This window comes from Lathamus discolor, chromosome 6, assembly GCF_037157495.1.
Source record: "Lathamus discolor isolate bLatDis1 chromosome 6, bLatDis1.hap1, whole genome shotgun sequence".
Taxonomy (NCBI): Eukaryota; Metazoa; Chordata; class Aves; order Psittaciformes; family Psittacidae; genus Lathamus; species Lathamus discolor.
In genome coordinates this window covers 64037864-64065196 of record NC_088889.1, presented here as the reverse complement: position 1 = coordinate 64065196, position 27333 = coordinate 64037864, and the positions used below count along the sequence as shown (strand labels likewise).

The 27333-nt window shown below is 38.9% G+C and overlaps 1 protein-coding gene across 11 annotated transcripts in view; it reads right to left on the bottom strand.

The window, feature by feature from the left end:
• Nucleotides 1-17164: 17164 nt before the first annotated feature.
• Nucleotides 17165-27333, bottom strand: part of DCDC1 (doublecortin domain containing 1) — a 33235-nt gene continuing 23066 nt past the window's right edge. For 9 of the 11 annotated variants that reach the window (XM_065685977.1, XM_065685974.1, XM_065685975.1 and 6 more), the window contains 3 exons: nt 19964-20122; nt 19371-19528; nt 17165-17538 (listed from right to left, as the gene is read on the bottom strand). In XM_065685977.1, the coding sequence (XP_065542049.1) occupies nt 17478-17538; nt 19371-19528; nt 19964-20122 (378 nt within the window). In that variant the 3' untranslated portion in view covers nt 17165-17477. Of the gene's footprint in view, nt 17539-18223; nt 18294-19370; nt 19529-19963; nt 20123-27333 lie in introns of those variants that run through there. The other 2 variants (XR_010613994.1, XM_065685981.1) reach the window with 2 other exon arrangements.

Here is a 27333-nt window from a genome sequence, read left to right as displayed (position 1 = left end):
GATAACTTAAATACTTTTTCCTTAATACATATCTTAATATTTTTCTGGCATTTTAGATACACTGGAGTGTTTGGATTCCAGGAGATTGCCCTGCTAGTCCTGTATATTTGCTACTGCTCATCCAACTGAAGTATTTACAAAATATTAAATATTGGGACAGCCACTCTGAGAGGCTTCAAATAGAAAGGAATACTCACAGCAATATTTCATACTACCCCTTTCTAGCTTCCATTAGCACACCTCTGCATTTCATAGCCACGACAACTTTAGTTTAACTAGATAGTACAGAGATAATACCTCTTTCTGCAGTGCTTACCAAACTTTATCATCCTTATCAGACCAAATCTTTGTATATGAAGGGTGAAAAAAAAAAAAAAGAAAAATCAACAAAATAAGAGTGGTGGTTTGGATTTTGTTGTTGTTTTGGTTTTTATTTTGCTGAGGCTTATTCTTCTGTGGAATTACCTTACTATTATCTCTACACCTTTTGAAATTATTTAACTCCAGTTGCCTTCAGAAGAACAAGATATTACAATAAAACAAACCTCTATGGAAATCCAACCTGCACAGCAGATCAGTGTCAGGACAGCAGATCATATTTTCAGAATTATTAGAAAAGGAATATTGAACAAAAATGAAAACATGCCTACGCCACTGCTGAATCTAGGAAGAATCAGTATCTTGCAAAAAAAACCCATGAGCAGTTCTGGTTCTTGTCATATAAAAACAATGCAGAGAAAATCAGAAAAAAGCGTGAAGAGGCACAGCAGTCGTGATCAAAGATGTGTAGCAGTTTCTACAGCAAAGAACAGGGCAGAATACGATTCTTCAGTTTGGAAAGAGAAGGCAGAGAGCATGATGGAAATCTAGATGATAAGCATGGAGAAGAGACTAAAGGAAGATTGACTGTTCAATATGAGAAGCAGGAGGTCACCTGATTGAGCAAGCCATTACACGTTGCAGAATAAAGAAAGGCACACTTCTTAACAAATGCCTAATGAATCTCCGGAATAGCCTGACATATAATGTTGTATCTATCAAAGGATTATACTTTTGGAACAAAGTCATGGAGTAGAACTTTTCTTGGTCTTTTAAAAGTCCATGTTGATAAATCTTGAAATGGTTCATTCTAATAATATAAAGCAAATTGAAACATATACGCTCTAAAACATACTACTGTAATATTCGTTTTAATTACTTCTACTGTGGATTCATTATGTACACCACAAGATTTTTTTGGGCTTTTTAATTCTTTTAATGGACTGGAATAATCATAACTGTCACCATGAATAAACACCACCACCCCCTCAAAAATCCAAATACATTATCTTCATCTGCCTCCAAACATATGTATACGCTGTAGTTCAAGAGATTGTCATGGTATGGTTATCTCACATTCAGGGTACTAATAGGATGATGGTACTTGCAGTACCATCATCAGGTCAGTGAACAAGCCAAAGCTGCCTAAAGTCAGACTCAAGCTTTAAGAGAAGAGAAATATGGTGTATCCCCCCCCACTTTTTTCAGAAGAGGAAAACGTACAGAGATAGGTTTTACTGGTTCTACGCTGTTTCATCTTTGCATGCTCTCTGCTTTCTGTTTTAGCATATCTGTGCTAGTCATATTCCTGCCTTCAGGCCAGAAGGTCAGAAGTTGAAGGACAACATAAAAACTAATTCAGCGATGACACGGAGGCACAGTGCTCGTAGGGGAAGAGCAACCATACTGTCAAAGGTGTCCTCTTTGGATGAAACACTGAACAGTGGTCCCTACTGGCAAAGTCAAATGAAAAAGGAATAGAAGCTCCACTATGAAAACTGCATTTTAAAAATTACTGCCATAGAGTTCAGAAAGAAAGGTAAAGTTCTGACAGTTTTGTTCTTTAGCAAAAAAAAAAAAAAATTGTTTTACCTCCATCTAAATCTATGGAGGTCTGGAAAAATATTTACTTTCATATCTCATTATTCATATTACAATAATTAGAATATAAAAATCTAACTTATTTTAAATCATGTGGCTTTGTTTAATGAAAATCAAGATTATAACTGAATTAAAAAATTAAACAGCATTTGGTTTTGCTTCCTTGGAATCAGGTTAAAAGAGACTCTTAGTTGTCACAGTTCAGAATTTTTAACTGTCTTCATGTTGGCAGTGGGTTACTAGTGAACAAGTGTTTCAGTTTGTAAGAATTATTTTAGAAGTAAGGTGAAAGACATCTAAAAATTAAGTCAGTGAGCACTAAATTAAGAACAAAGCTTATCTGAAACCAGCATTAATTTCAAGTCCACAATATTAAGCTTAAGAAGAATAATGCTGAATGAAATAAAAATACACCAGTAATCCTTTTGCTGGTATATTTTGGGAAAGATATGCAGCAAAGAGAATATGGAGCAGCACACGACAGTTCAGGGAGGACTTCAATAACTTGTTTTAGGAGATAAAATGTCAACAAGGAAGATGTCAGAACAAAATCTGATCAAGAGAAACAGAGATATATGCCACTTATAAGGGGATAAGTCTTTAATTTGAGTGTATTTTCTTTGCTTCCCAAAAATTTCCCCAAAAATTCCTCTTCGATGCTATAATGCCATTTGCAAATTCTCTACTCTCTGTCTATAATGAGACATTTCATGGTTTGTTTGTTGTTTTTTTTCAAGTGCAAAATGTTTCAAAGACAAAAACAGAAATTATATTCTGTGAAATGTGCACTTCCCTATACATCCTAGAAAATCTTGGAAGTGAGTAACCAGACCGAAAAATCTGGAATAGAAGAGAAGTTAAACTCACAAACCCTTGGTTGAATATAAAGATATGAGTCGGCAGATGCATATTCCTTTTGTATAGACTTGAAAAACCTAGTCCCTATGTTATTGCATGTGAAGTCGCATACAGGGAATTAGCAGCTGAAGGATCAGATCCTGCAGGATTCTGAGCATCACCAGGGAGGTTTTTTGGTTTTGTGTTATTCTCCAGTGATGTCACCTATGGTGACAAACATTCACAGGCACTTTTATATTGGAACACACATCCACACATTCAGAAATGCCAACACAAGCACACCCATTTTAATTGCTAATGTCACACTGGGCTTTTATATTTTTATTTCTAAAAATACCACACTAACTTTCAAATACAATTCCATATTCTAAAAGTCAAATAAATGTGCATCTAAGCACAGCTGAACCTTTAATACATTTATAAACAGCTGTAATGGTGTTAGTCAACAACAAAAGAAAGAAATATTGAAAACAATAAAAAAAGTAAGTGAAATTTTACAGACTGAGAAGAAACTCACAATTTTATTCCATATAGTTCAGGCAGATTTTAAGAGTTCTGAAAAACAAAATCTATCTACTCACTTTATGATTTCTCAGTGGTTTTGTGTGGGGAAAAAAAGCCCTAGCTTATGAGTAATACCATGACTCAATATGTGGTCACCATCCAACAAGCACTGTTTGGATTTCTCTATGCACTATAAAAGAATAGTGATCCCTGACTTCATCTGCCCAACAAAGTTCTACCAGCATAGCCAATCACTCAAAAATGAGAAGAGGCAGAACCTTTTATAAACACAGCAATATTGAAATTAAAACAGAAAATAGACTTTCATTGGTATAACTTTTTAATTCAGGGTGGGAGGGGAATATTAAAAAACACTACTAAGCTGACACAAATCTTTATTTAGTTGATACAAATGTTTTTGCACTAGGAATACTGTCTCAGTAGGCATAGTACCATGAAGCAGTATTGGTAGAAAACCACAATGTGTTTAGAACAAACCTTAGATTAACAAGATTTTTTTTCTGTTATCATAAGGATATTTTTAAACAGCATTAGAAGAATAATATATTGGTGGTGGTACAAGTATTTGCCAGTGTTTATCATTTACCCTTTGCTCTGAATAGAGTATCATAGAATCATAGAATAGTTAGGGTTGGAAAGGACCTCAAGATCATCTAGTTCCAACCCCCCTGCCATGGACAGGGACACCTCTCACGAAACCATCCCACACAAGGCTTCATCCAACCTGGCCTTGAACACCGCCAGCGATGGAGCACTCAAAACCTCCCTGGGCAACCCACTCCAGTGCCTCACCACCCTAACAGGAAAGAATTTCCTCCTTATAGCCAATTTAAACTTCCCCTGTTTAAGTTTTAACCCATTACCCCTTGTCCTGTCACTACAGTCCCTGACAAAGAGTCCCTCCCCAGCATCCCTATAGGCCCCCTTCAGGTACTGGAAGGCTGCTATGAGGTCTCCACGCAGCCTTCTCTTCTCCAGGCTGAACAGCCCCAACTTCCTCAGCCTGTCTTTATACAGGAGGTGCTCCAGTCCCCTGATCATCCTCGTGGCCCTCCTCTGGACTTGTTCCAACAGTTCCATGTCCTTTTTATGGTGAGGACCCCAGAACTGCACACAATACTCCAGGTGAGGTCTCACGAGAGCAGAGGGGCAGGATCACCTCCTTCAACCTGTTGGTCACGCTCCTTTTGATGCAGCCCAGGATACGGTTGGCTTTCTGGGCTGCGAGCACACACTGCCGGCTCACGTTCATTTTCTCATCGACCAGCACCCCCAAGTCCTTCTCCGCAGGGCTGCTCTGAATCTCTTCTTTGCCCAGTCTGTAGCTGTGTCTGGGATTGCTCCGACCCAGGGGTAGGACCTTGCACTTGTCGTGGTTGAACTTCATAAGGTTGGCATCAGCCCACCTTACAAGCGTGTCAAGGTCCCTCTGGATGGCATCCCTTCCCTCCAACGTATCAACCGGACCACACAGCTTGGTGTCATCAGCAAACTTGCTCAGGGTGCACTCAATCCCACTGTCCATGTCAGCGACGAAGATGTTAAACAAGACCGGTCCCAACACCGATCCCTGAGGGACACCACTCGTTATCAGTCTCCAGCCAGACATCAAGCCATTGACCACAACTCTTTGTGTGCGGCCGTCCAGTCAGTTCTTTATCCACCGAGTGGTCCATCCATCAAATTGATATCTCTCCAATTTAGAGACAAGGATGTCGTGTGGGACAGTGTCAAACGCTTTGCACAAGACCAGGTAGATGACATCAACTGCTTTACCCTTATCCATCAATTCTGTAGCCCCATCATAGAAGGCCACCAAATTGGTCAGGCAGGATTTCCCCTTAGTGAAGCCATGCTGGCTGTCACCAAGCACCTTGTTGTTTTTCATGTGCCTTAGCATGTTGTCCAGGAGAATGTGCTCCAAGATTTTACCAGGCACAGAGGTGAGACTGACTGCTCTGTAATTCCCCAGGTCTTCCATTTTCCCCTTCTTGAAAATGGGGGTTATATTTCCCTTTTTCCAGTCGTCGGGAACTTCACCTGACTGCCATGATTTTTCAAATATGATGGCCAGTGGCTTAGCAACTTCATTCGCAAGCTCCTTCAGGACCCGTGGATGGATTCCATCAGGTCCCACCGACTTGTGCATGTTCAGATTTTTAAGATGGCCTCGAACCAGATCCTCTCCTGTAGTGGGCCCAAGGTCTTCATTCTCACAGTCCCTGCATCTACTTTCTAAGAACTGGGTGGTGCAGTCAGAGCCTTTGCCAGTGAAGACCGAGGCAAAGAAGTCATTCAGAACCTCAGCCTTCTCCAAATCCTGCATAGCCAGTTCTCCCAAAAGCTTCCTCAGGGGGCCTATTTTGTCCCTAGTCTGGTTTTTGTTTGCTACGTACCTGCAGAATCCCTTCCTATTATCCTTAACATCCCTGGCTAGGTTTAATTCTAACTGGGCCTTAGCCTTCCTAACCTGGTCCCTAGCTTCCCGGACAACATCCCTGTACTCTACCCAGGCTGCCTGTCCTTGCTTCCATTTTTTATAAGCCTCTTTTTTCCTTAGAATTTTCCTCAGCAGCTCCTTATCCATCCAAGGAGGTCTCCTGGCCTTCCTGCTGCACTTCCTTCTAGTTGGGATGCAGCACTCCTGAGCTTGTAGCAGGTGATCCTTGAATATCAACCAACAGTCTTGGGCCCCACTGCCCTCCAGGGCTATATCCCATGGAACCTTACTAAGCACGCTCCTGAAGAGGCCAAAGTCTGCTCTTTTGAAGTCCAGGGCAGTGAGCTTGCTACACGCTCTTCTCACTCTCCTGGGGATCTCAAATTCGACCATCTCGTGATCGCTGCATCCAAGGCTGCCCTGGAGTACCACATTCTCAACGAGCCCTTCCCTGTTGGTGAGCACAAGGTCAAGCATGGCACCTCTCCTTGTCGGCTCCTCTATTACTTGCAGAAGGAAGTTGTCTTCCACACAATCGAGGAACCTCCTGGATTGCTTGTACCGTGCAGTGCCATCGTTCCAACAGATGTCAGGGTGGTTGAAATCACCCATGAGAACAAGGGCCTGCGAGCGTGAGGCTTTTCCTATCTGTCTGTAGAGTGCTTCATCCACAGGTTCTCCTTGATCAGGTGGCCTGTAACAGATTCCCACAGTAATGTCTCCCATCGCTGTTTTCCCTTTAACCCTGACCCACAAACTCTCTGTAAACTGCTCACCTGCCCCCAGACAGAGTTCCATACTCTCCAGCTTATCCCTAACATAAGGGGCAACTCCCCCTCCCCGCCTGCCAGGCCTGTCCTTTCTAAAGAGCCTGTAACCTTCCATTCCAACACTCCAGTCATAGGAGCCATCCCACCATGTTTCTGTGATGCCTATTATATCATACCCCCGTAGATGTGCACACATCTCCAATTCCTCTTGTTTGTTCCCCATGCTACAGGCATTTGTATAGAGGCATCTGAGACGAGCTCCAATTGAAGCCGGCTCATTGGCTGGAGCGGCTGGAATATATCTACATTGTTCCGAGCATTTATTATAGGTGCTGGCAACTGATTGGGTGTGTTGGGATGGAATGATGCCCCCCTCCCCCAACACATCTAGTTTAAAGCCTCCTTGACCAGTCTGGCAAGCCTCCTACCACAACTGTTCTTCCCCTTCTTTACCAGAGCAGCTCCACCAGCCCCCAGTAGATCTGGCCTACTAACTTCAGTCTTATGTTCAAGACACCCAAACCCCTGACTATGACACCACCCTTTTAACCATCTATTGACCTGGCCAATCCTCCTAGCTTTTTCTTGGTCCTCCCCTGTGTCCTGGAGAATTGACGAAAAGACTATCTGAGCACCGGAGCCCCTAACCACCTCTCCCAGGGCTCTGTAGTCTTTCTTTATGGTCCTCAGTCTACTAACATTTAAGGCACTTCTGAAAATTTAAGCATAAGCTTAATAAGTAAAGCACTTGTGGTCAAGGCTCTTAAATGCCAGAACTGCCTTTCCAGTGGACTTATAGGAGAAAACAGCTTAAAGAAAGGCCTGTGAGCTGGAGTTCAGAAAAATAAATGGTTACAATATTTCAGAAAAAACTTTTTTTTGGTAAGCATCCTAGCAATGAAATATAAGATTCCTCTAGAACTGAGGTGAGTCAAAATAATGCGAGGAACTTAGAAAGATACATTTCTCATTTAAATAAGCTGGCAACGTAATGATGATTGACTTAACTAAGCTTCACCATTGAATCAAGTGGGATAAATTTCTATCAGAAATATGGAAAAGGTACAAACCTATATAGTACAAAGAGAGTAATGGGAGTAAATTGAGCAGACAATATTTTTTGGCTGAATGTCAGAAAAAATATTTGAGAGAATTACTATTATAGTGTAGAAAAGACACCCCCAAGGGAAGTGATAGAAGTCTCATTCATTCAATCCTTCAAAAATGAATTAGCTAATAAATGAGAAGAAAGATACTTTAAGGAAATGAACCTATCCGCGGTGAAAGACTTTTAATATGTCCTATTACATCCTTCTCATCTCTAATTTCTATCATTTTATGCATATGAATGGAAGAGAATAGACCACGCACAGCAAGGAGGGAAATCTCAGTCTGTCATTGGTTTTCCTCCTTGCTAGCTTTGCTGTTTCTTGCCATTCACAACCATTTCCATTATCTACAGATGGCTACAGGAGCAGGGGGCAACAAACAATTACAAATTAATCTCTATTATTGTTGCAAAGCCTGGAGTTGCACTTCAACAGCACAGAGTTAATTTTCTTGTCTTTGGGAATAGGGAGATGGGTTGTGCATTTGTCAGTTTTATCTTTGTTGGTGGAGGTGTGTATCCTCAGTATAATGAGATAAGTAAAACATTGCTCAGTTTTAATGCCCTAAGACTTTTCACTGACATGAGGATTACTGGCATGAAGCTTTCTTATAAAATTCTATTGGCAGATACGATATCACAAATCTACCAAATTCTCTCTATTTCAGTGACTGATACATTTTTAACCTTTCTTAACCTTAAGTTTCAGGATTTTCACCCAAACCAACCAAAAAAACAGAACCCCATCTGTCATCTGTTGCATTTAAAAGCTGATCACTAAAGAAATTCATCCCAATTCCTCAGCTACAGCAATTTCACTGTGGCTCCCAGATATACCTACTTTCAGCAGGAACCAAGGATTATGTAACTACTATTCAACCTAATATCAATTACTTTGCTCTGTAACTTAGTATAAACGGTCATCTTTTATCTTATCTGTTAGTTAAATTCTATTTGGATTGTGAAATATGATTATTTCCAAACATAAACTGAGAAAAAACACAATTCCTTTTCTCTCTTCATTCTTGTGAAAAACCTAGATCTTTAAAAATATCCCCAAACCAACCACAGAACACCCCAAACAACCCCATCAAATCACACGAAAACTGCAAAACCAACCTCATAACACATCCCACCAACAAAAATAAAAATCTCTCACAAACTACTACTTGAAAAAAGAAAACAGAGGGGAAAAAAAAGCCCCCCAGGAGAGGGTGCACTGCTCTTAAGTTTCTTTAATATTGTCGTGGTTTAAACCCAACCACAAACCTCGTCCACTCACTCCCCCCCCTTCTTGCCCTCCCCCTGCTTCTGGAGGGACGGAGAAGAGAATCAAAAAGAATGCAACTCCCACGGGTTGAGATAAGAACAGTTTAGTAACTAAGGTATAACACAGATCACTACTGCTACCACCAATGATAATAATGATAAAGGAAATAACAAGAGGAAAGAATACAACACCTCAACACCGGCCGACCAATAACTCACCCCACTCCCCCCAGCCAAGCACCGACCGATACCTCCTCCAACCCTGCAGTCCCTCTACCCCTTCCGGGTCCCTCCAAGTTACATCCTGGGCATGACGTGCTGTGGTATGGAATACCTCTTTGGCTAGTTTGGGTCAGGTGTCCTGTCTCTGCTTCCTCCCGGCCTCCCCTCCTCCCTGGCAGAGCATGAGGCTCAGAAAGTCCTTGGCCAGACCAAACATTCGAGCAGCAACTGAAAACATCGGCGTTATCACCACTGTTCCAAGGCCAAAAGATCAAAACACAGCACTGTACTAGCTCCTAAGAAGGAGAAAAATGACTGCTGCTGCTCAACCCAGGACATTATCCACCCCTTATTCCATACCATTCACGTCATGCTCAGATCCCACATCTTCAATATGCCATCACTCTTACATATATATATACATCTACATATACACAGAGAAAAACATCATTTCTTAGTGCATGGACCTATAAAGCTGCTGAGTCCATCTGGTCCATGATGTCAGGCTCCATCTCTTGTTACAGTCTCTCAGAGCAGGAGAGGCTGTGTGCAGTGTTCACACTCATGAATAACCTGGGCAATAGTGTCCATTGCTAAGTCCACCCCTCGATCATGAGTCCATCTCTATGTTGCATCTCTGCCCTGATGGCCTGAAGTGTCATGGCCCACCAGGCTCGAATAATTCACTGTCCCCTTCAGTAGTTTCTGCAGCTTGTTGCTGGGGACTCCATACAGCTGCCTTCCATCTCCGATGCTTCCAAAGCACTGGAGGGGCCCAGTGGACCAGATACTCGCTCATACTGTCCCACACACCCTGCCACTCATGGCTGTCCAGCCTTGGGGAAGATCTCTTGGTCCTCCCATATTGTTGTCTAACCCCAGACAAGAAGCAAACCCGACTCTGCTTGACTTCTGAGATCAGACAAAATGGCCGTGGGTAGAACACGCTCTGTGTGTGTGCCACCATGCTGATCCCCATCACAATCAGCAGGCAGGTCCCAAGGGTACCCACAGGCCATTCAAACCCTTCAGAACTCTCCAGTGATGCTGCTGTACTTGTCCCTGGGGCTGGTGTAGCTGCCGTGCTTGCCGGCTCTCCCACCACCAGCTTCTCTTTCCCTGGGTGCAGCTCTTCCTCCTCTGCCTTGCTGGGAAATGCTGTCTGGGCTCCTGCATCCTCCTGCGGATCTGCGGGCGGCTGCCGGGGAACGCTCTCGGCCGCCACGAGGCTCGGCTCCTCCGCTGGGCTCGGCTCCTCCACGGGGCTCGGCTCCTTCGCCGCCTCCTCCCGCTGCTCGGCAGCCGCCTTCCTCCCGGGCTCGGGCCCCGCTCCCGCCGCCGCCTGGTCCCCGGGGCCGCTCTCCCGGGCCGCTTCGGCCGCCGCCGGCTCCCGGGGCCGCTCCCCCTCGGCTCCCCGCAGCCTCACGAAGACGGAGGCGAGGACAAGGGCCAGGGCGGTGAAGAGCAGCGGGGCGGCCGGGTACAAGTCCACGGCCACGTCCATCTCTCCCTGCTGCTGGAGCCCACCCGTATTACAAGCCATTGCCATAAAGTACAGTGAAACAAAAACCTTAGCCCAAGCCCCACACTTGATAAACACTAACACAGGGAATACCGGCTCTAAGTAATGTACTACATTCTGAAGCTCTGAGAGCAAGAGAAACAACTTTGAGAGCCAATAAATCAGCACTGTGACGACTATTAATCCGATCATCTCCGTCGTTATCTCAACCCTTCGTGCCCCACGTTGGGCGCCAAAAAGAACTGTCATGGTTTAAACCCAACCACAAACCTCGTTTACTCACTCCCCCCCCTTCTTGCCCTCCCCCTGCTTCTTGAGGGACGGTGAAGAGAATCAAAAAGAATGCAACTCCCACGGGTTGAGATAAGAACAGTTTAGTAACTAAGGTATAACACAGATCACTACTGCTACCACCAATGATAATAATGATAAAGGAAATAACAAGAGGAAAGAATACAACACCTCAACACCAGCCGACCAATAACTCACCCCACTCCCCCCAGCCAAGCACCGACCGATACCTCCTCCAACCCTGCAGTCCCTCTACCCCTTCCGGGTCCCTCCAAGTTACATCCTGGGCATGACGTGCTGTGGTATGGAATACCTCTTTGGCTAGTTTGGGTCAGGTGTCCTGTCTCTGCTTCCTCCCGGCCTCCCCTCCTCCCTGGCAGAGCATGAGGCTCAGAAAGTCCTTGGCCAGACCAAACATTCGAGCAGCAACTGAAAACATCGGCGTTATCACCACTGTTCCAAGGCCAAAAGATCAAAACACAGCACTGTACTAGCTCCTAAGAAGGAGAAAAATGACTGCTGCTGCTCAACCCAGGACAAATATTTATTTAGTTATTTTGTATTCTCTATGCCCCATCTTTCTTCATGATTAAATTTCTCCAGTATTTACTATGCATTTTTTATATGTTTGGAAGAGGGTTTTTTTTGAAAAGCGGTATTCCTTTAAACACAACTAAATAACTTAATATTACTGTTACTGGTTAATGAAGCATTTCAAAACCAAGAAAGAGGTGAAGAAAGAAAACAGAAATTGTGAAACCTGACTAGCATGGGCTGAGAGGCCATAACTCACAGAAGACAAGACTAGACCATGGTTAGATTGTGAGTTTATTTCTACTCCATAATCACCAAAGGAAAAATAGCACATCATTTTCAATTCTGACAAATGAGAAATGATTACAACATTGTAGGTTTCTACCCAACACATCTTGACTGTCTAGAAACCCTTCTTTTCCCCTTTGTCTCTTGTGCCAATATGTTAAGCATTAAAAAAGCAGCAACCTATGCTAACCATAGTTACGTTGTCAGTAAACCAGTTCCTGCTGTGGTCTTGCTCATTCAAGTTCATTAACTCATTCAGTTTGTTTTTATTATCAGTTCATAATAAGCACTTGATAAATACCTGAACCTAGATGAAGAGGTGCATACTTTCAAGCATAATCTACCTATAAAAACTGAGTTGTTTTTTGAAGAATTTCTTTGCTGGTGTTAAGCTAATTTGAAAGTAAATGACACTTAACTAGCAATTGTGACCATGACTGAGCTCTGTACAGTACTGTGGTGAAAAATATTTTGAAGGTTTAAACAATTGGACTGTTATTTAATCAAGTAATATTTTAATTTATGTAGACTTATACACTTATCCATGGGTAAATTGTATCCCATAAGAATATAATAAAATGCTTCCTCAAGACATTCAATTTTTTTAAACATTACAAACTTTTCCATTATTTCATTCTCCAAGCATTTATATAACCTCAGATTTACCACCTTCATTATTTTCTTTAAAATGCAGGAAAAATTTAAAGCTAGCATTTTATATAAAAACATGTGTGTACATACAATGTAGAAATTTGCCTACTGTATCTACAAGCCAATCTTTGTAGATTTTTTCTTTGAACATTTAAATTTTCCTTAAATCCTTCAAAATTAACTGATTAAAGAGGTTGTTATTGCACAGTCTTTGGAATTTAAGAGCAATTTATCACTTTTCAAATGGTTAATTTTTATAACTGGTGGTTAATTATGAGTTTCCTGTAAAAACAATGATTGCAAGCAACAAAAGTTATGAGCGTCCATCTATCTAGAAAACAAAAGTTCCATTTGTTTTCCCTTCAAATTCATTATTTATATAACAATTTATTGCTCATGTTAAGACACCATATTAAAATACATTTTGTTTCCCTAACAATAGTTTAGTGAGAAAAATAATGCCTTTAACCTAACAAAGCTGTCTTAAATGCATAGAGATATACATAAACATGGTAGCAGGGCAATGTTTCTGTAAGAATAAGCAGCTTCTGGAATTTGATGGCTATTTCTCTGAAACTCCATGGCTTCAATCAATATTGAAGTTCCTCTATGGCATTAACATGTGCTAAGAGAAATAACAGACTTCACTGAGTTTGCAAAAGCTCTTAGTAGCCCAGCTCATTTACTTCCACCAGGAGTTATGCGTAATTTCAGATTTTTCTCAATACATTCACATTCCTTTCACAAACGTTTTTAGAACTGAATAGCTTAATGCAGAGGCACAGAACTGATTAACTGTTTTGTACAATATAGAGAAATGCCATAGATCACAAGGGGACTGGCCTGCACGTTTACCTAACCACAATAAATAATGGTATTAAATCATTAGTTTAATTGCAAGTGCTGCTGCACTTCCCAGTTTGTGACACATGCTGCCCTGGTGAGACTTTAACAACTGGGACGGGGTACAAGCCAAACTGACCCTTTCACCAGAAGTCACATACTACATAGAGGCATGAGAGAATTGTTAACAGCCAAGATGCACTAATCCAGCAGGTACCAGACAGGGAACTGGAGCATCCTTCCAGAGCACCCTGACTACACTAGTCGCTGATGAACAAACCCAGGCAGATCACATCCTCTCAGCATGCTTATGTATATGAAGAGAGACTGCATATCTTCTCAGGTAATACACCTTTTTCTACATCCTCAGGAAAGTAGGATCTCACTGTGATTAGAACAGCAGCAGTGGCATTCAGAAAGTGGTGGGTTTGGGTGGTTTGTGGTTTTTGGTTAGGTTTCTTTTGGTTGGGTTTTTTGGTTGCTTTTTTTTTGGGGGGGGGGTTATTTGTGATGTTTTTTTTGATTTGGGGTTTGGTTGGTTGGTTGGTTTGGGGGTTGGTGTTGGGGGGGGGTTGGGGCTTTTTGTGTTTTGTTTTGTTTTTTTATTTCATATTACACACGTAACATGGATGAAGAAGTCAACTACAACACTTCTCTGAACTACATACCACACAGTAGAGAATTATGCTGTATTTGCACATCCTGCTCTCCACAGCATATCTTTACACTACTTTTAAGTAAGGACAGAGGATTGCAGTAGTGATATAGCAAAAATGGAGTGATGGGACCCATTTTTGTGTATATCTAATGGTTCCTTCACCACACAATTAGGAGCCAGTACACCTTCAACTTGGAATGTGAAACAGCTAAAGAGAATGAGCAAAAATGCATATATATGAGAAGACAAATTTAAGGTCATCAAAACCTACAGCAGGAAAACAATTAGCATCAAAATAATTTCAGCTTCAGCATGCTGCACTTTCAGCCTTGTGAGTGAAGTCTCTAATATTCAACTCCTGCAAACCAATTTGTAATAACCTACTCCAAGTATATTATAACATAAAAGCAGCAAGGTATATCAACCATGTAAAATTTTTACACTTTGTTAAAATAGATAGCTCTACACTTCCTAAGTTATTGTGTTAGTCATTTTTCAAAGGTCATGAACTCAAGTTTTCCTTAACAATCATCTTTCATAAATCAGCTAAGAACTCTATTATGAGAGCAGGCATGCCTCTATTTACCATTCTCCAAGCTGAAAATTAATAGTGTGAGCAAAGTCATGTAAGGTTTAGCACTCCTGTACCAGAAAAGACATGCACACTTCAATCAGTCTGGAAAAGCAAGCAATTGCTTACAATAGTACTAAGTAAAGTGGGGGGGGGGGGCGGGGGGAGGAAGGGAGGGGAATGGGACAGGGTGCATTGGGGGGTTGGACTGTTTTGTAATATATCATAAAAACCATGAAAAGTTGCCAAGTTTCATCATACACTGGATTAAAGTGTTATTACCAGTAGACTCAATTCACTCAAAATAGTTAAGTATCACAAGATAAAAGGAAAAAAGGGAACCAATGGACATTGAACACTGTTGCAAGTTATGTAGATAAGAAAGAATTATTACAGGCATATTTACAACAGATCTTAGAATATAGAGAATATTTCCATTTACAGTAACCAGAAGTTCTAATTCAATTTAATATCTTGCTTTAAATGGTATAAATGCCAAGTAAATCATTAAAAGAAATGTCAGCTCTATCAGTGGCAGCTGCTCTTACTACTAAAAAAAGAGGGGAAGTGTAAGAGCAGGGCAGCCAGCAAACCCCACAGCGGTCTGCAAAGTCACTAGTGGGAAAACAACAAAGGCCTTTCCATGCAACTAACACAGATGTGCCCATAGCCAAACTGTCAGAAACAGTTAAGATGACAGCTACTCACAGTTCATTATTTCCTTCTCACAGGTCACTGGGTGACAAGCTGGGTCACCATGCTTTGTCGGCTGCCACAGTCTTCTCCACACCCCTTCGTCCCCCCCAGTTCTTACTCCATTTAAATAAACATAAGCTGCTCAAACTGGTGTACTAATATAAAAAAATATCTTCAAATGCTTCCTGCAAATGGGAATGAAACATTTATTATATTTTCATTTCATTTTCAGTAGCTACATAACATTTCCTCTCTGTAATGAATGGAGAACTGGATTTGTATCTGTGGCAGATACAGCTATTAGAATAATTTTGTCAAAATGTGATGAAAGCAGTTAATGAAAGCTAGTTTGTCACTAATTCAAAGGTTTAACCTTTAAAGCACTTACATGGCAGATATATCATGGAAAATCATTGCAACTTAGTGAGAAGAGGTTTTTTTTATAGAGGAGTTTTCATAAATAAAAATTTGAGTTGGTATTTAAAATTAAAACAGATTTTCATATGCAGAAAGTACAGTCTAATGCACTTTTCCAGTGGAACATGTACAAATAGATTTTAAAAATAATCTAGTGGTGAATTATTTTTGTTTAATACATTCTCATCTGTCTACATGGAATCATCAATTTACAATACAGATTATGAATTTTACCTATGTTTTGCCCACTTGGATTTAAAATGAATGAACAGTGTAAAAAACAACAAGGTCAAGCATTTGCTTAGTCGTTACAATTGTACGAATTCATAGCTGTGTCACTGATGGAAATGGGAGAAAATTTCCTTCTCCTTAGGCATATTCCTTAGTCATTTTTCCTACACTAGTAGGTCTAATAAAAAAAAAACCCATAATAACTGAATTTGTCCTAGTGATTCAGAAAAATTAAAAATTGACTTAACTGTCCCAGATGTGTCTTAGTATTAAATATGACAAGTTCATAAGCTTTCTGGCTCAGATCCAAGAATGTTTGTACCTAGCATGCACCTAATTTTGAGCATACTTAAATGCATATCTGGATTAGAGACAAAGTAGTAAGAAACTTCTGAAATTAAGCTTACTTATGGAAGCAAAATGATCCAATAATGCCTGAAACCCAAGCTTCATTAAAACAGAAGATCAATTTTATAAATGCAACTAGTGCCTTTTAAAGGGACAATTCACAAAGTTAAAGTACTTCCAGGACAGTACAAGTCTGTCACAGCTGATCATACAAGAGCACTCTCTTACTTTCCTAGTTGGGCCCAACACGTAAGATCACAAGAATGAGAGAACTTATTTAAAATGCTGTCAGAAGTTGCAGGGACTACATTTCCATAAGGTACCACCCAAACATCATTATATCTTGACCCAGGCATAGATAATGCTATTTAATTTCTTACTACAAGTTCCACTCAATAAAAAAACTCCGAGTCAAAGGAGGCAATGGATTTGCTGTTTCCCATACAAGAACAATGAGGATGACAATAAGGATGGGAAGAATATTAGCGGCCATTAATTACCTAGGTAAGTCATGAGTTCTCATGTACTGAGGGATCTATATAAATTATAGTCAATACAGGTCACTTCTCTATTCATCCATACCCTAAAAGCCAAATCATCTCAGCAACTTCAACATTCCATGTCTAACAACTAGCTGATTATTTGACTTTGGTCTGTTTGGGGCAATACCAGTAATTTAGAAAGGATTTTTACCTCAATGATAGTTGCTGGAATGGATAAGTTTTCCATCTTTCACATAGAAAATCAGGGATTCAATCACATAAATCAGAGATGATGTTCAGAGATGATGTTCAAGTTTTCGTATCTTACAGGCATCATCTAAATTTCTAAAAGTATGAGATGCACTAAAAAAAACAACATTGGCAACAACACTGAATAAGATGTACCCAAAGATACTAAGGATGTACCAAGACTGCTACGATAGGACACACACGCACAAGCATCGAGTTCATTTCCTTATTGGCTTTACTATCACATATCACAGGATAATGAGCATCTGGCTAAACAATGTGCAGGTAAGAAAGGGGCCGACCGCAGCCTTCCACCAGCAAAAATTCATAAGGAAAGAAAGACTAACTGTATGAAAATTATCACAGGCAACCTTGCAATCTAATAAACCACATTATTTGAAACTTAGCTCTTTTTTTAAGGGTCTTCCCACAACATCCTACACAATAATGTTTCCTTTCAATGTGGGGCTGACTCCATGCTGCAGTGACACATCACTCCTCCACTTTATTGACGCACAAAACTGGACCAACTCCTGAAATAAAAGTCTAGGACACTGAGATATAGCTTCCTTTGAACAGACAATTTACACCTCATTTGCTCTTATGACAGTTTTTCCTGTTGTTTTTGTTGTTGGGTTTTTTTTCCTGAAAAGGCAAGAAAATTTTATTTATTGCTATGTAGAAATTGAACAGCTTTTCAAATCACACAGAATAAGTAAAACCCTTTCTCCTATTTCATACATCACCTTTCAGGCATTGAAAGCATTCTACAAACTACAGAGTGGAAGGCGGCAGCTATTTACCAGAAAACATCAGTATTTGCCACAGTCTAGTGAGAAATTGCAGCAAAAGAGAGTTTAAACCACCTAATACCTTCCATAACAGAGGTAACTGCAGAAGTTTTGAATTAGTTACCATCACTATTTAATGCCAAATATTTCTGACAGTAAAATAATGTCTTTTTTGTATTAAAATGTATTTTTTCTATATTTAGTTCTAGTTCAGGAAAATGATTCCCACTTTTAATGGGAAGAGATACATAAAGACATAAAAAGTCAAGCATTCAGTGCTTAAAGTCTATCTTGACTGCAGACTGCTTTCTAAATCAAAAGTCTTCTCTGCAAGAGACTGTTTTTAAGCTTAATATTTATACACTGCTATCTGAGGCTAAAAGCATGGAAATCTATTTGAGGAAATTTCACTTATCCCCTTCTACTTAAATGAAGTGAAAAACTTTGTAGTGAACCTGACATCACATTGCATCTTTAGAGCATAACAATTCAAAGCCAAAGCACTATGGAAAAAATGATCTTGTATATAAACCTTCACCTTACATTGCAGAAGATGTCTTTTGAAAAGAGCTGATATAATCAATGTTAACTTTGGTACTTCAGTGTATGCTGTAATACAACATAAACAAAATAGACATAAACTAAATACAGTATTTACTAGTAGTTAAATCATTTAAAAAAGCTTTGAAGTTATTTGATTTATCAAAAATCAAAGTTACCCAAAATACAGGTAACCTAATTTTACCTATGCAGTTCCCCAAAAACTACTGATGGCCATTACCTCGGTCATGTCATAGTCTTCAAGCACATTTAGGAAATATTTTGGATACTCAAAGCCTAAATATTTGTAAGATAATATAATAAATGAAACATCAGAAATGCTAGTCCTTGAAGGAGGACCAGAAGAGCAAAATTATGAGTTCTTTAGGGGTAATACTTCCAAGGGAAGATTTGCGATAACCTGGATTAACTGAATCTGTTTGTTGTTTGCAGTCACCTGTAAATTGCTGTCACTGACTTACTGCCAGCAGTAACAGCAACTTTACCAAATTCAATTTTCATTCAAAGTGATGTCTCGTAGACTTTCATCTGAATGGGAGGTCAATTTTTAAAAACTTCTGCTCTAAGAATACCCAAAAAGCTCAAAAACAACTAGCCAAATGCCATTTGTAAAAGAGAGTTTAAGTTATCTAAAGAAAGGCAAAGTCTTTTGCCTGCTGTAAGTAGAAGCAACTAAGAACACTACTATTTATCTTTTACCGAAATTAAAATAGTCCCATATTGAAAGTGACTGCATCACTTGGTATTTCGGCTCAGCATGAGTTTCAGGGTTTTAACAGAACCTTCACCATTTAAGCTTAAGTCTCGTAACACAAAATGGGCCACAATGTTGATCCAAGTCCTGTTTCTTTATGTAATTTGCATGATGTGAGGTTTGTAGATAAAAATTAAGAAGTAAATTTGCAATTACTAACAAACATTATCCACACCAATCTTCAAAATAATAAAGAAAGGGCACATAAATGTCACCCTTTTTCATTAATTTTGGTCAAAACCCCTGTTTGCTTATCAGCCAGAGGGTTTCTGAGATATTTCAGTAATATCCAGGAAATCAATCTTACATGAAACTGAAGGAAAACATCTAATGTCATTGAACAATAAATATCAGTTCTGTCAGTGGCTTACCTTTGAGCTGAGGCCTTAGGATGTTTCTCTTCTAGTTTCCTCACCAGTGCCGCTGTCAGCTGTGTAGTCTCCCCCAGGGGATCTGCAGGCATTAAATGGGCGTCCAAAGGTCCTGAAAGTTGTTTCTGATTGGGGTTGCTGACATTTTTTTGCAGAACCTAAGAGATGGAAGTACAACCATGCAATTCATATATTACTAATTAAAATAATGTGTGTCTACGTTTTCAAGTGAGGCTGTTGATTAGCAGGAAATGTCAGAAATACAAATAGCTATGTCAAGATGCATCAAGAAGCACAAATCTGAAGATCTAGTGGTTTCTGTTTATTTCCTTTCCTTCCCTGATATTTTTTTTTTTCACCCACATGGAAATAAGATATTTCAAAAATTTGTCCTACATGTCCTATAAGCATAAAGTGTTCTGAGACATAAATACATAACATTTTTTTATTTGTTAAAATCCTGTATATAACCTGTCTAACATAAAAATATTGTATTAAAAAATCAAATGAGGTTATTTATTTAAGGAAGTAAGTTGACTTCTACACTGATATTTCTCTCTTCAAAACGTGTTTTTGAAAGGACTGTCTCTGACCTGCCTCTGGCTTAATACTGTGACCTCTTTCACTGAGCTGCTGTCTATCTGCTGATGAGCTGCAGACCAGGCCCCATGGTGGATGCAGTTTTCTGTCTGGGTCACCTCCTCTCTTTCATTTAGTTCCTCTAGGTAGGTCAGGACAAACTCAGGGTAAGCCTGTAGGAAAGGACAAAGGCAGAGGAATAATGAAGAAAAACACTGGCTACATCAGCAGAATCACAACAGTCTTAACACTGAGAACAATGGGAAAAGTGGTTGGTGTATGTGCGCAATGGCACCAAAGTTGTCGCATGTAAATAACTTGCTATTTCACAAAGTTTTCAAAGTCAGTGTTAGTGACCTTCTTGTATGCACTAAAGTGAAAAACATTATATTTGAAAATTATATATCAGTTTAGGAATAAAGAACAAAACCTCTCAAAATGAAAGTTCCTATAAATAGGAAAAACCAAAATTTTGTATCCCTGTTTTTAGGCAATATTTAATTAAGTATAGGTGACTTTTAGGTAGGCATTTTCATGTAACATATTAAAAGAATTTAAAATAGCATATCCTGAAACCAAGACACATCATGTACACACATAGTCTTCCTGATGATTTTGAAACCAAATAAAATGTTACTGCTTTAATTCATTAATGAAGTAAAATTTGTTTTTCTTCTTAATACCCTTGATCCTTGCTCATAGAGCAAAATGCCCCAATAAACGACAAAATATCTCAGCTACTTAACCTTATAATACCCAGATCTTGTACCACAGTTACATAATCCATTATAATTCTTTGGCTCAGACTGTAAAATGACAATATGGTAGCTTCTCAGATGCTATTTCAATTCAAGCAGTAGTCAGTCCACTGTCCTCATGATGAAATGGGTAGAGCCTTCTTTTATACGAAATATTTTTTTTATTTATAATGAAAATTGTACTTTAAAGTTTAGGACCACTTAGATTTTACTTTAGGATAAATCCCTTTGACAGCAAGAGTACAACAAACAGTGGGGTGTTTTTATTTCTTAATGAAAAGAATTCTTCACCAATCAGTAATCCTAACTCACCTGCCATCTATCATCTTGCATAGACAATACGCTATGAAAATTTTCTCTCCTGCTTCATAGTTCCTTCCTCATTTTAATTTGAACGTAATACACTAACTTAGATTGCTGGTACATTTTTTAATATTTGACTGCACAAATAATGAGCTAAGATTCCACTTTTTAAAATAAATTCTTCCTCTACAAGCATGTCATATTCACATTACTTAGTGTTGCTAAGAAATGTGATTCTGGTTTTTCTTTCACTTTTCACTGTTTTTGCCTGACCCCATCCACCCATGCTTCTGTGCCAGAAGAAAGCATTTGGCAGCCATGTAATGAATACAAGCAGAGAACTGTCCTAAATTAAAATTAACACAGTAAAATTACAGTCATGACTGATATTTGTACTCTAAATCTAGTTCACTGTGTGGCACACTTGTGCCAGAACACCAGGCAGCACAGAAGCTGGTGTGGGAGTCCCTGTCTCTGCTTGATTCAGCTCAAGGGCTATAGCTCTGCATTTTCTTTATGCTGGACAACTTCTGCAGGTATTCTAGGGAACCTTTCTTCTTCAGGAAAGTGAGGAAACAGAACAAACTCCCAGTGCAGAATGCGACAAAAGCCTCAGACTTTCCCAAGAAAAGTAATTTCCCAGCTATGTCAACCCTCAAGCAAATATAATACTTTGGAAAGCTTTGTTTCTAGTCTGAAATGTGTTCCACTGTGTCTAAGGACACATTCTGCTTTCAGTGCATACTACTTGCACTGAAATCTACTTTGAATTACTGTGAATTATGTTAAATAGCATTATTAAATGCTCTTGTTTACTTTCTAGAATTGATAATTGACTTACAGGGGAGTTTAAAATATAATTTTAATAAATTTACACTTTTAAGTTAGCAATAAGGTTACGTGAATATGGGTACATAACTTGACCTATCACAAATACAAATATTGTTATATTGTAGTCTATCAACTAGAAAAGGGGAAAATATCAAGATTTATTTGTTCTTTCTGCATCGGAATAGTTTAGGAATCAGGAAAGCAATATCAGGACTGAATTACAAATCTACATCTTAGAAAATACTTCATGATTTCACTGTGTTTTCAGAACAAGCTAGTATTCTCCAACATAAGTAAGCCATATGTTGATTGCATAGGGGAGAGGGTATGCATAGAGAAGAGTATGTTAATGGCAAATACAGTAAGTAGTAGGTATTAATTCCGAGGAAGTGAGTTTCCTTCTCAGTCTGAATGTGTCACGTATCATTAGACTGTATTATGCTGCTTTCCTTTATGTCAGCTTTTGTTGGCCTACATATGCTGCACCTTAAACTAACATGACACTACAGATAAAGTGAACATGATGGAAAATAGAGAGAAATATGTCATTTTCCAGAGATGTTCTTCTATTTACCAGTATTTTTCCCTGATAAAGAAATACAATCTAGAAGCAGTGTTATAAACTCCCCTAAACTTTAGAAATCTCTCACCTCATGTGCAGTATTTTTATATAAATAATAATCAGTGTAAAATAAAATATAGTACAGCTGACAGTTGTATTTTTAAGTACTGATGATCTGAATTGTTCTAGCATAACTCCAGATAACAGACAAAACAATGGGAACACTGTCTCCATTTCATCAGACTGTTGGAGTTCTGTGAGTAATAAGATCTAAAGTCCAGATGACAGGATGAAAAAGCAGGGTTGGTGCTAGAGAAGAACATCTGGTATTGACTTCCTACTGGAAGGAAAATTTTATATTCCTGTAACTGAAAACTGCAGTCTGTCAATCTGACAAGGTCTACAACATTAGATAAGCTTTAAATTCTCTTCCCTACATTAGCTGAACAGATAGCCGCAAAACTTCAATCTGTGTTCCTAGAACTGTTAAAGTGGTATCACACAAAGATAATTTTTACCCAAGTTTGAGAATGTTTTTTGAAATTGAAAACCGGCTTCAAAAAGAAAAGGCACTGCACACATATGGGGGGGGGTGGGGGGGGTGGGGTGGAAATAAATATGTATATATGACCCTGCTGCTTAAAATACAGTTCACATTCCTACTTTCTCTGAGAGTTAATTAACCTATGTAACAGTTTCCTTGAGCCTTAGTAAAAAAAAAATTCAAGTAAAGATATTGAGATTTACTGAATGCATAATATTCCTGGGTAATTCAAAAGTCCAAATTTCAAGTAAGCCTTAGCTCATGTTGGTTTGTTTTTCTTAATTTCAGTTTTCCAAATTTCTTAATTCTTCATTAATTTTGACATTGTATGGTGGTCTAAACAGTTTCTTTCTAATGTGGTGATTGAACAGTTGTTGCTTCAATGAATGTAATTTTAACAAGTCTTGAAATAGAAACTGTTCCTGCTCTGTAGTTTCAGGGTGTTTACAAAAAACACATTTCCAAAGTAGCATCATACATCAGACAAGAAAGAATTCTTCACATGCCAATATACAGGCAGTTGCTTAAGGATATATCAGCCAGCCAGAATCATGTGTTTCTGACTTGCATAACACTTGCTTTAAAATGTAAATAAATCAAAATGAGGTTCAGTACACAATCTTATGCATCTGGGATATGTCTTGGGAATGTCTCACAGAGGCAGAGGTTATTTTTCTCCTAAGTGTCAGCAAGTGACAGATGTCAATGACACCCCATGCTATTTTTGTACAGGGAGTACCAAGAAGTAGAAATATACAGACTTACTACAAATCTTGACATCAGGGTATCACATCATCCCCTTTAGGTTATTTCAATTTGATCTACATATCCATGAAAATAAAAATCAATGTGCCCAATGGTCTAGTAAAACATTCATCCTATCTTATGCATTCATTTCTTTTCTGTAAGGTCCAGGCATAAAAGGCACAGTGACCCCCAGTGGGAACAAACCCATCTTAGCAAATGATCTCTATGCTTAACAAGGTAGTAGGTATAATCTATTAAGAAAACTTTCTCCTTGGTGCTTCTGCAGTGGCCTAAGCCCGGTTATAGCAAACCTTGATTTTTTGCAGGTGCTTTTACAGAAGGCACATAGAAAGACAGTAAGTGGATTCTGTTAAGACTTTTGGAGGATACAGAAGGTATCTAAACCTAAAATGTTATTGGGTTTTTTTAACATCATCAAGATTTCAGGTTACCAACAGACAATTTAAGAACAACTCAATGACTGAGGCAAAAATATGGCTTGATACTAGGGGAAAAGGCTTTGATATTGAATTTTAGATCCACCATGTTATTCACTATACAGGACCTGGGTTTCAAAGTCCTCTGAAATTTGAAAGTTTTTCTTCTATAAGCCAGCAAATTTGGCAAGATTCGCAGATGTTTGGAGGGAAACAGTCATATAAAACATAGTATAAAAGAGAGAGTAGTGTTGAAGATAGGCAAAATATTTATGCACCTGACATATTCCAGGCTGGAGGCACCTAAAGCAGCCCTACCAAAACACAACTTACTCGCTGTAGGGTCAGAGTAAACTTTGAGCCATGCAGAATATATTATGCAAACAAAAACAGATTAAACACTCTCTTTTGGTGTGGAACAAAGAAGAAATATGGGCATGGGTCGTAATCCAAGATAAAATGGTACCCTTCCATTGACTTCAGATTCTTACAAGATCAGAGTAAGCATTCAGGTCTGGAAGCCAAGTGCTGTATGCCACACGTAACCCATTTATCTTTCCATATTTTGAACTGGCCAAGTTCTTAAAAAATATAAAGCACTTAAAGTATTTAATATGTATTATGATTCAATTTTAATTTTGCAACTAGTTATAAAATTAGAATTTAATTCCAAGCAGAATTTAAATATCCAGTGGCAGCTATCAAATAATATGTATTATTATAGTACAGATTGCTTACTATATCAGAATTAAAAACTACCAAAACCAAAACTGCAGATATTCCAAGATTATCCAAGACACATGCGTTGTCTCATACACAGAAAAGCTCGTGCAGATGTTGAAGTATACAGGAAAGGTACTCTACTTATATTCATCTACAGATGTGACGCTGCCACCACCAATTTCAAATATAATTGGCTGACCAACAGTGAGGCAGCTCTGTACCACAGCTTAATTCAGCATCCTTCCAGCCTTCGGTCAATGGAGAAAGAAGAAAAAAAAGGGGGAGGGGGGGGGGGTGTTGAATAAGTTAAAAGAACCAGAAAATTCAACAATGTGTCACAAATGGAGAGGTCATTATGCCTGGATAACTCAGGATATTAACAGTTGCAGAAAGTGAAACACTATCCACAACTTAGCAGTCAATGAGCCCTGCTCAGAACCAGTGATCTTCTGTACAACAAGGGTGGCATTTTACAGTTCAGTGCAAAATGGAACAGACCCTTGATATCTTCATTTGTCCTTTTTCTGTGCATATTTCACAGTGCAACGATTTAGGGTCCATAACGTGTCACTTGTTATAACTACAGAGTTTACTTGAAATATGTATGCACAGAAAAAAAAAGTTCAGTGAACTGCAAAGACTGCAACAAATCTACAGTCTTTGAGCTAGTACAAAGTTTTACTCCAAGTCTGAAACAATGCTGGTTAAACATAGCCCAGTCTGAACTGCTTTTGTTTCCAGTGTGTACAATTACTACAGAAGTGGATCACTTAAAGCTTTGCTAGAAATCAATGGCTAAAGAAATATTTTTCATTAAAATCCATTTTACAATAGCAGCAGCTATATTAAGAATATGATTAAAGTTTTTGGGGTTTTTTTTGGGGGGGGAGGTTTCAATATTTTACTACACTGCCTACAGGGTAAGAAAAAGTTAGGAATGGAGAGGATTGCTCTCTGACGATGGTCAGTTACAATGACTGTCATCAAAGCAAATCTCAGTCTTTAAAAAGTTACAGCAGAAAATGCCACTAACAGCTGTTCTAGACTGGGAATATTGTATTTCTATGAACACTTTCTGCTTGCACATCTTTCTGCAAACCCACAAATAATCATTCTGAACCACTGATTAAGAGGGAACATTACAAAAACACCAGTTTGCGAAGATGGGTTTTCCTTTCTAAGAAAACCCTGCTGTATGAACATAGCTTAATACCTGGAAATGCTTCAGACAATGTTATGCTACAGAAGAGCAGAAGATAAATAAATGCTAATTGAAATTTACCTGTGTACTGTAGAATATCAGCAAAACTTTATTTTGTTCAATTAAGCATGAAAAGAAATATTCCAGGAACATCCAAAACCTGGACCAAATATTTTGTAAGTTCTGATAAAGTCTTGTATCTGAACTTTCAAAGGTGTTGCATCTCCTTCTGCTACCTAAGGCCAGAAATGAACACCCTGTGAGAAATTTTTTCTGAGCTGGTGGCTTGACTGCAACAGAAAACATTGGAAATCATTAAAATGCTAGTTTCAGGCATTTTTGCCTTGTGTTTCCTTCACCTAAGTCCCAGAAGTCCTGTGTTCAGTTTTGGCTTCCAGTTATATGCTTCCTACATGGGTTGCTTTCCACAACTCAAAAAGGCTATTAAACCACAATTAGTATTTTCATTACACATAGACCATTGGACCTTACTCAAATATGATAAGGACAACAAAAGTTGGAGAATCAATTGAGGCATTATGCTATCATGTATCTTGGAACCATAACAAGACCTGTGTGGCAAGACAAACTCTTACTCAGACAAATTTATATGACAGGACAATCTATTAAAATGTGTTCAACTCATTTTGCCACACAGCGGAATTAGATACTTCAGCATGTGCCTATTTCTTTGGAGGAGATTGGATTAGATCACTTCAGAAGTCCATCAACATTGACTTGAGGATTATTAAAAGCTAAACAAATTTCCTTTTACATGTCAAATGTATTGTGAATCTCTCCCATAAGCCATATGAAAAATACAACTAAACCCAGTAGACTTAGAAAAGCCATACACTGAGATTTCAGGAATGGACTTCATATGGCCACAGTTATGTGGATTGAACAAGAAGGTAGCTTCCATTTAGGAATTCTCAGTAAAATAGATCTATGAATAGCAGGAATAACTAAGCTGTAGTTTAACTTAACTCTGTAAATCACTTGGACACAAAACTTAGAGTGTTATACTCCCCAGAATGAGGTATTTGTATAATTTTTCCTGTAATTCTTGACAGAAATCAAACCTCCAAATAATAGTTTATCACTATCCCAGGCTAAACCAGTTAATTGCTTAAATACTCCTTCTGCTGACTGAATGATGTGCTACTTACAGTATCACCATCTCCTTTCAGATACACCCATGCAGTACAAGTACTTTACATTTAACAATAAAGTTGGCAATATGTTAATGTACTTGATAAGTGTGGAAAGGCTCTGTTG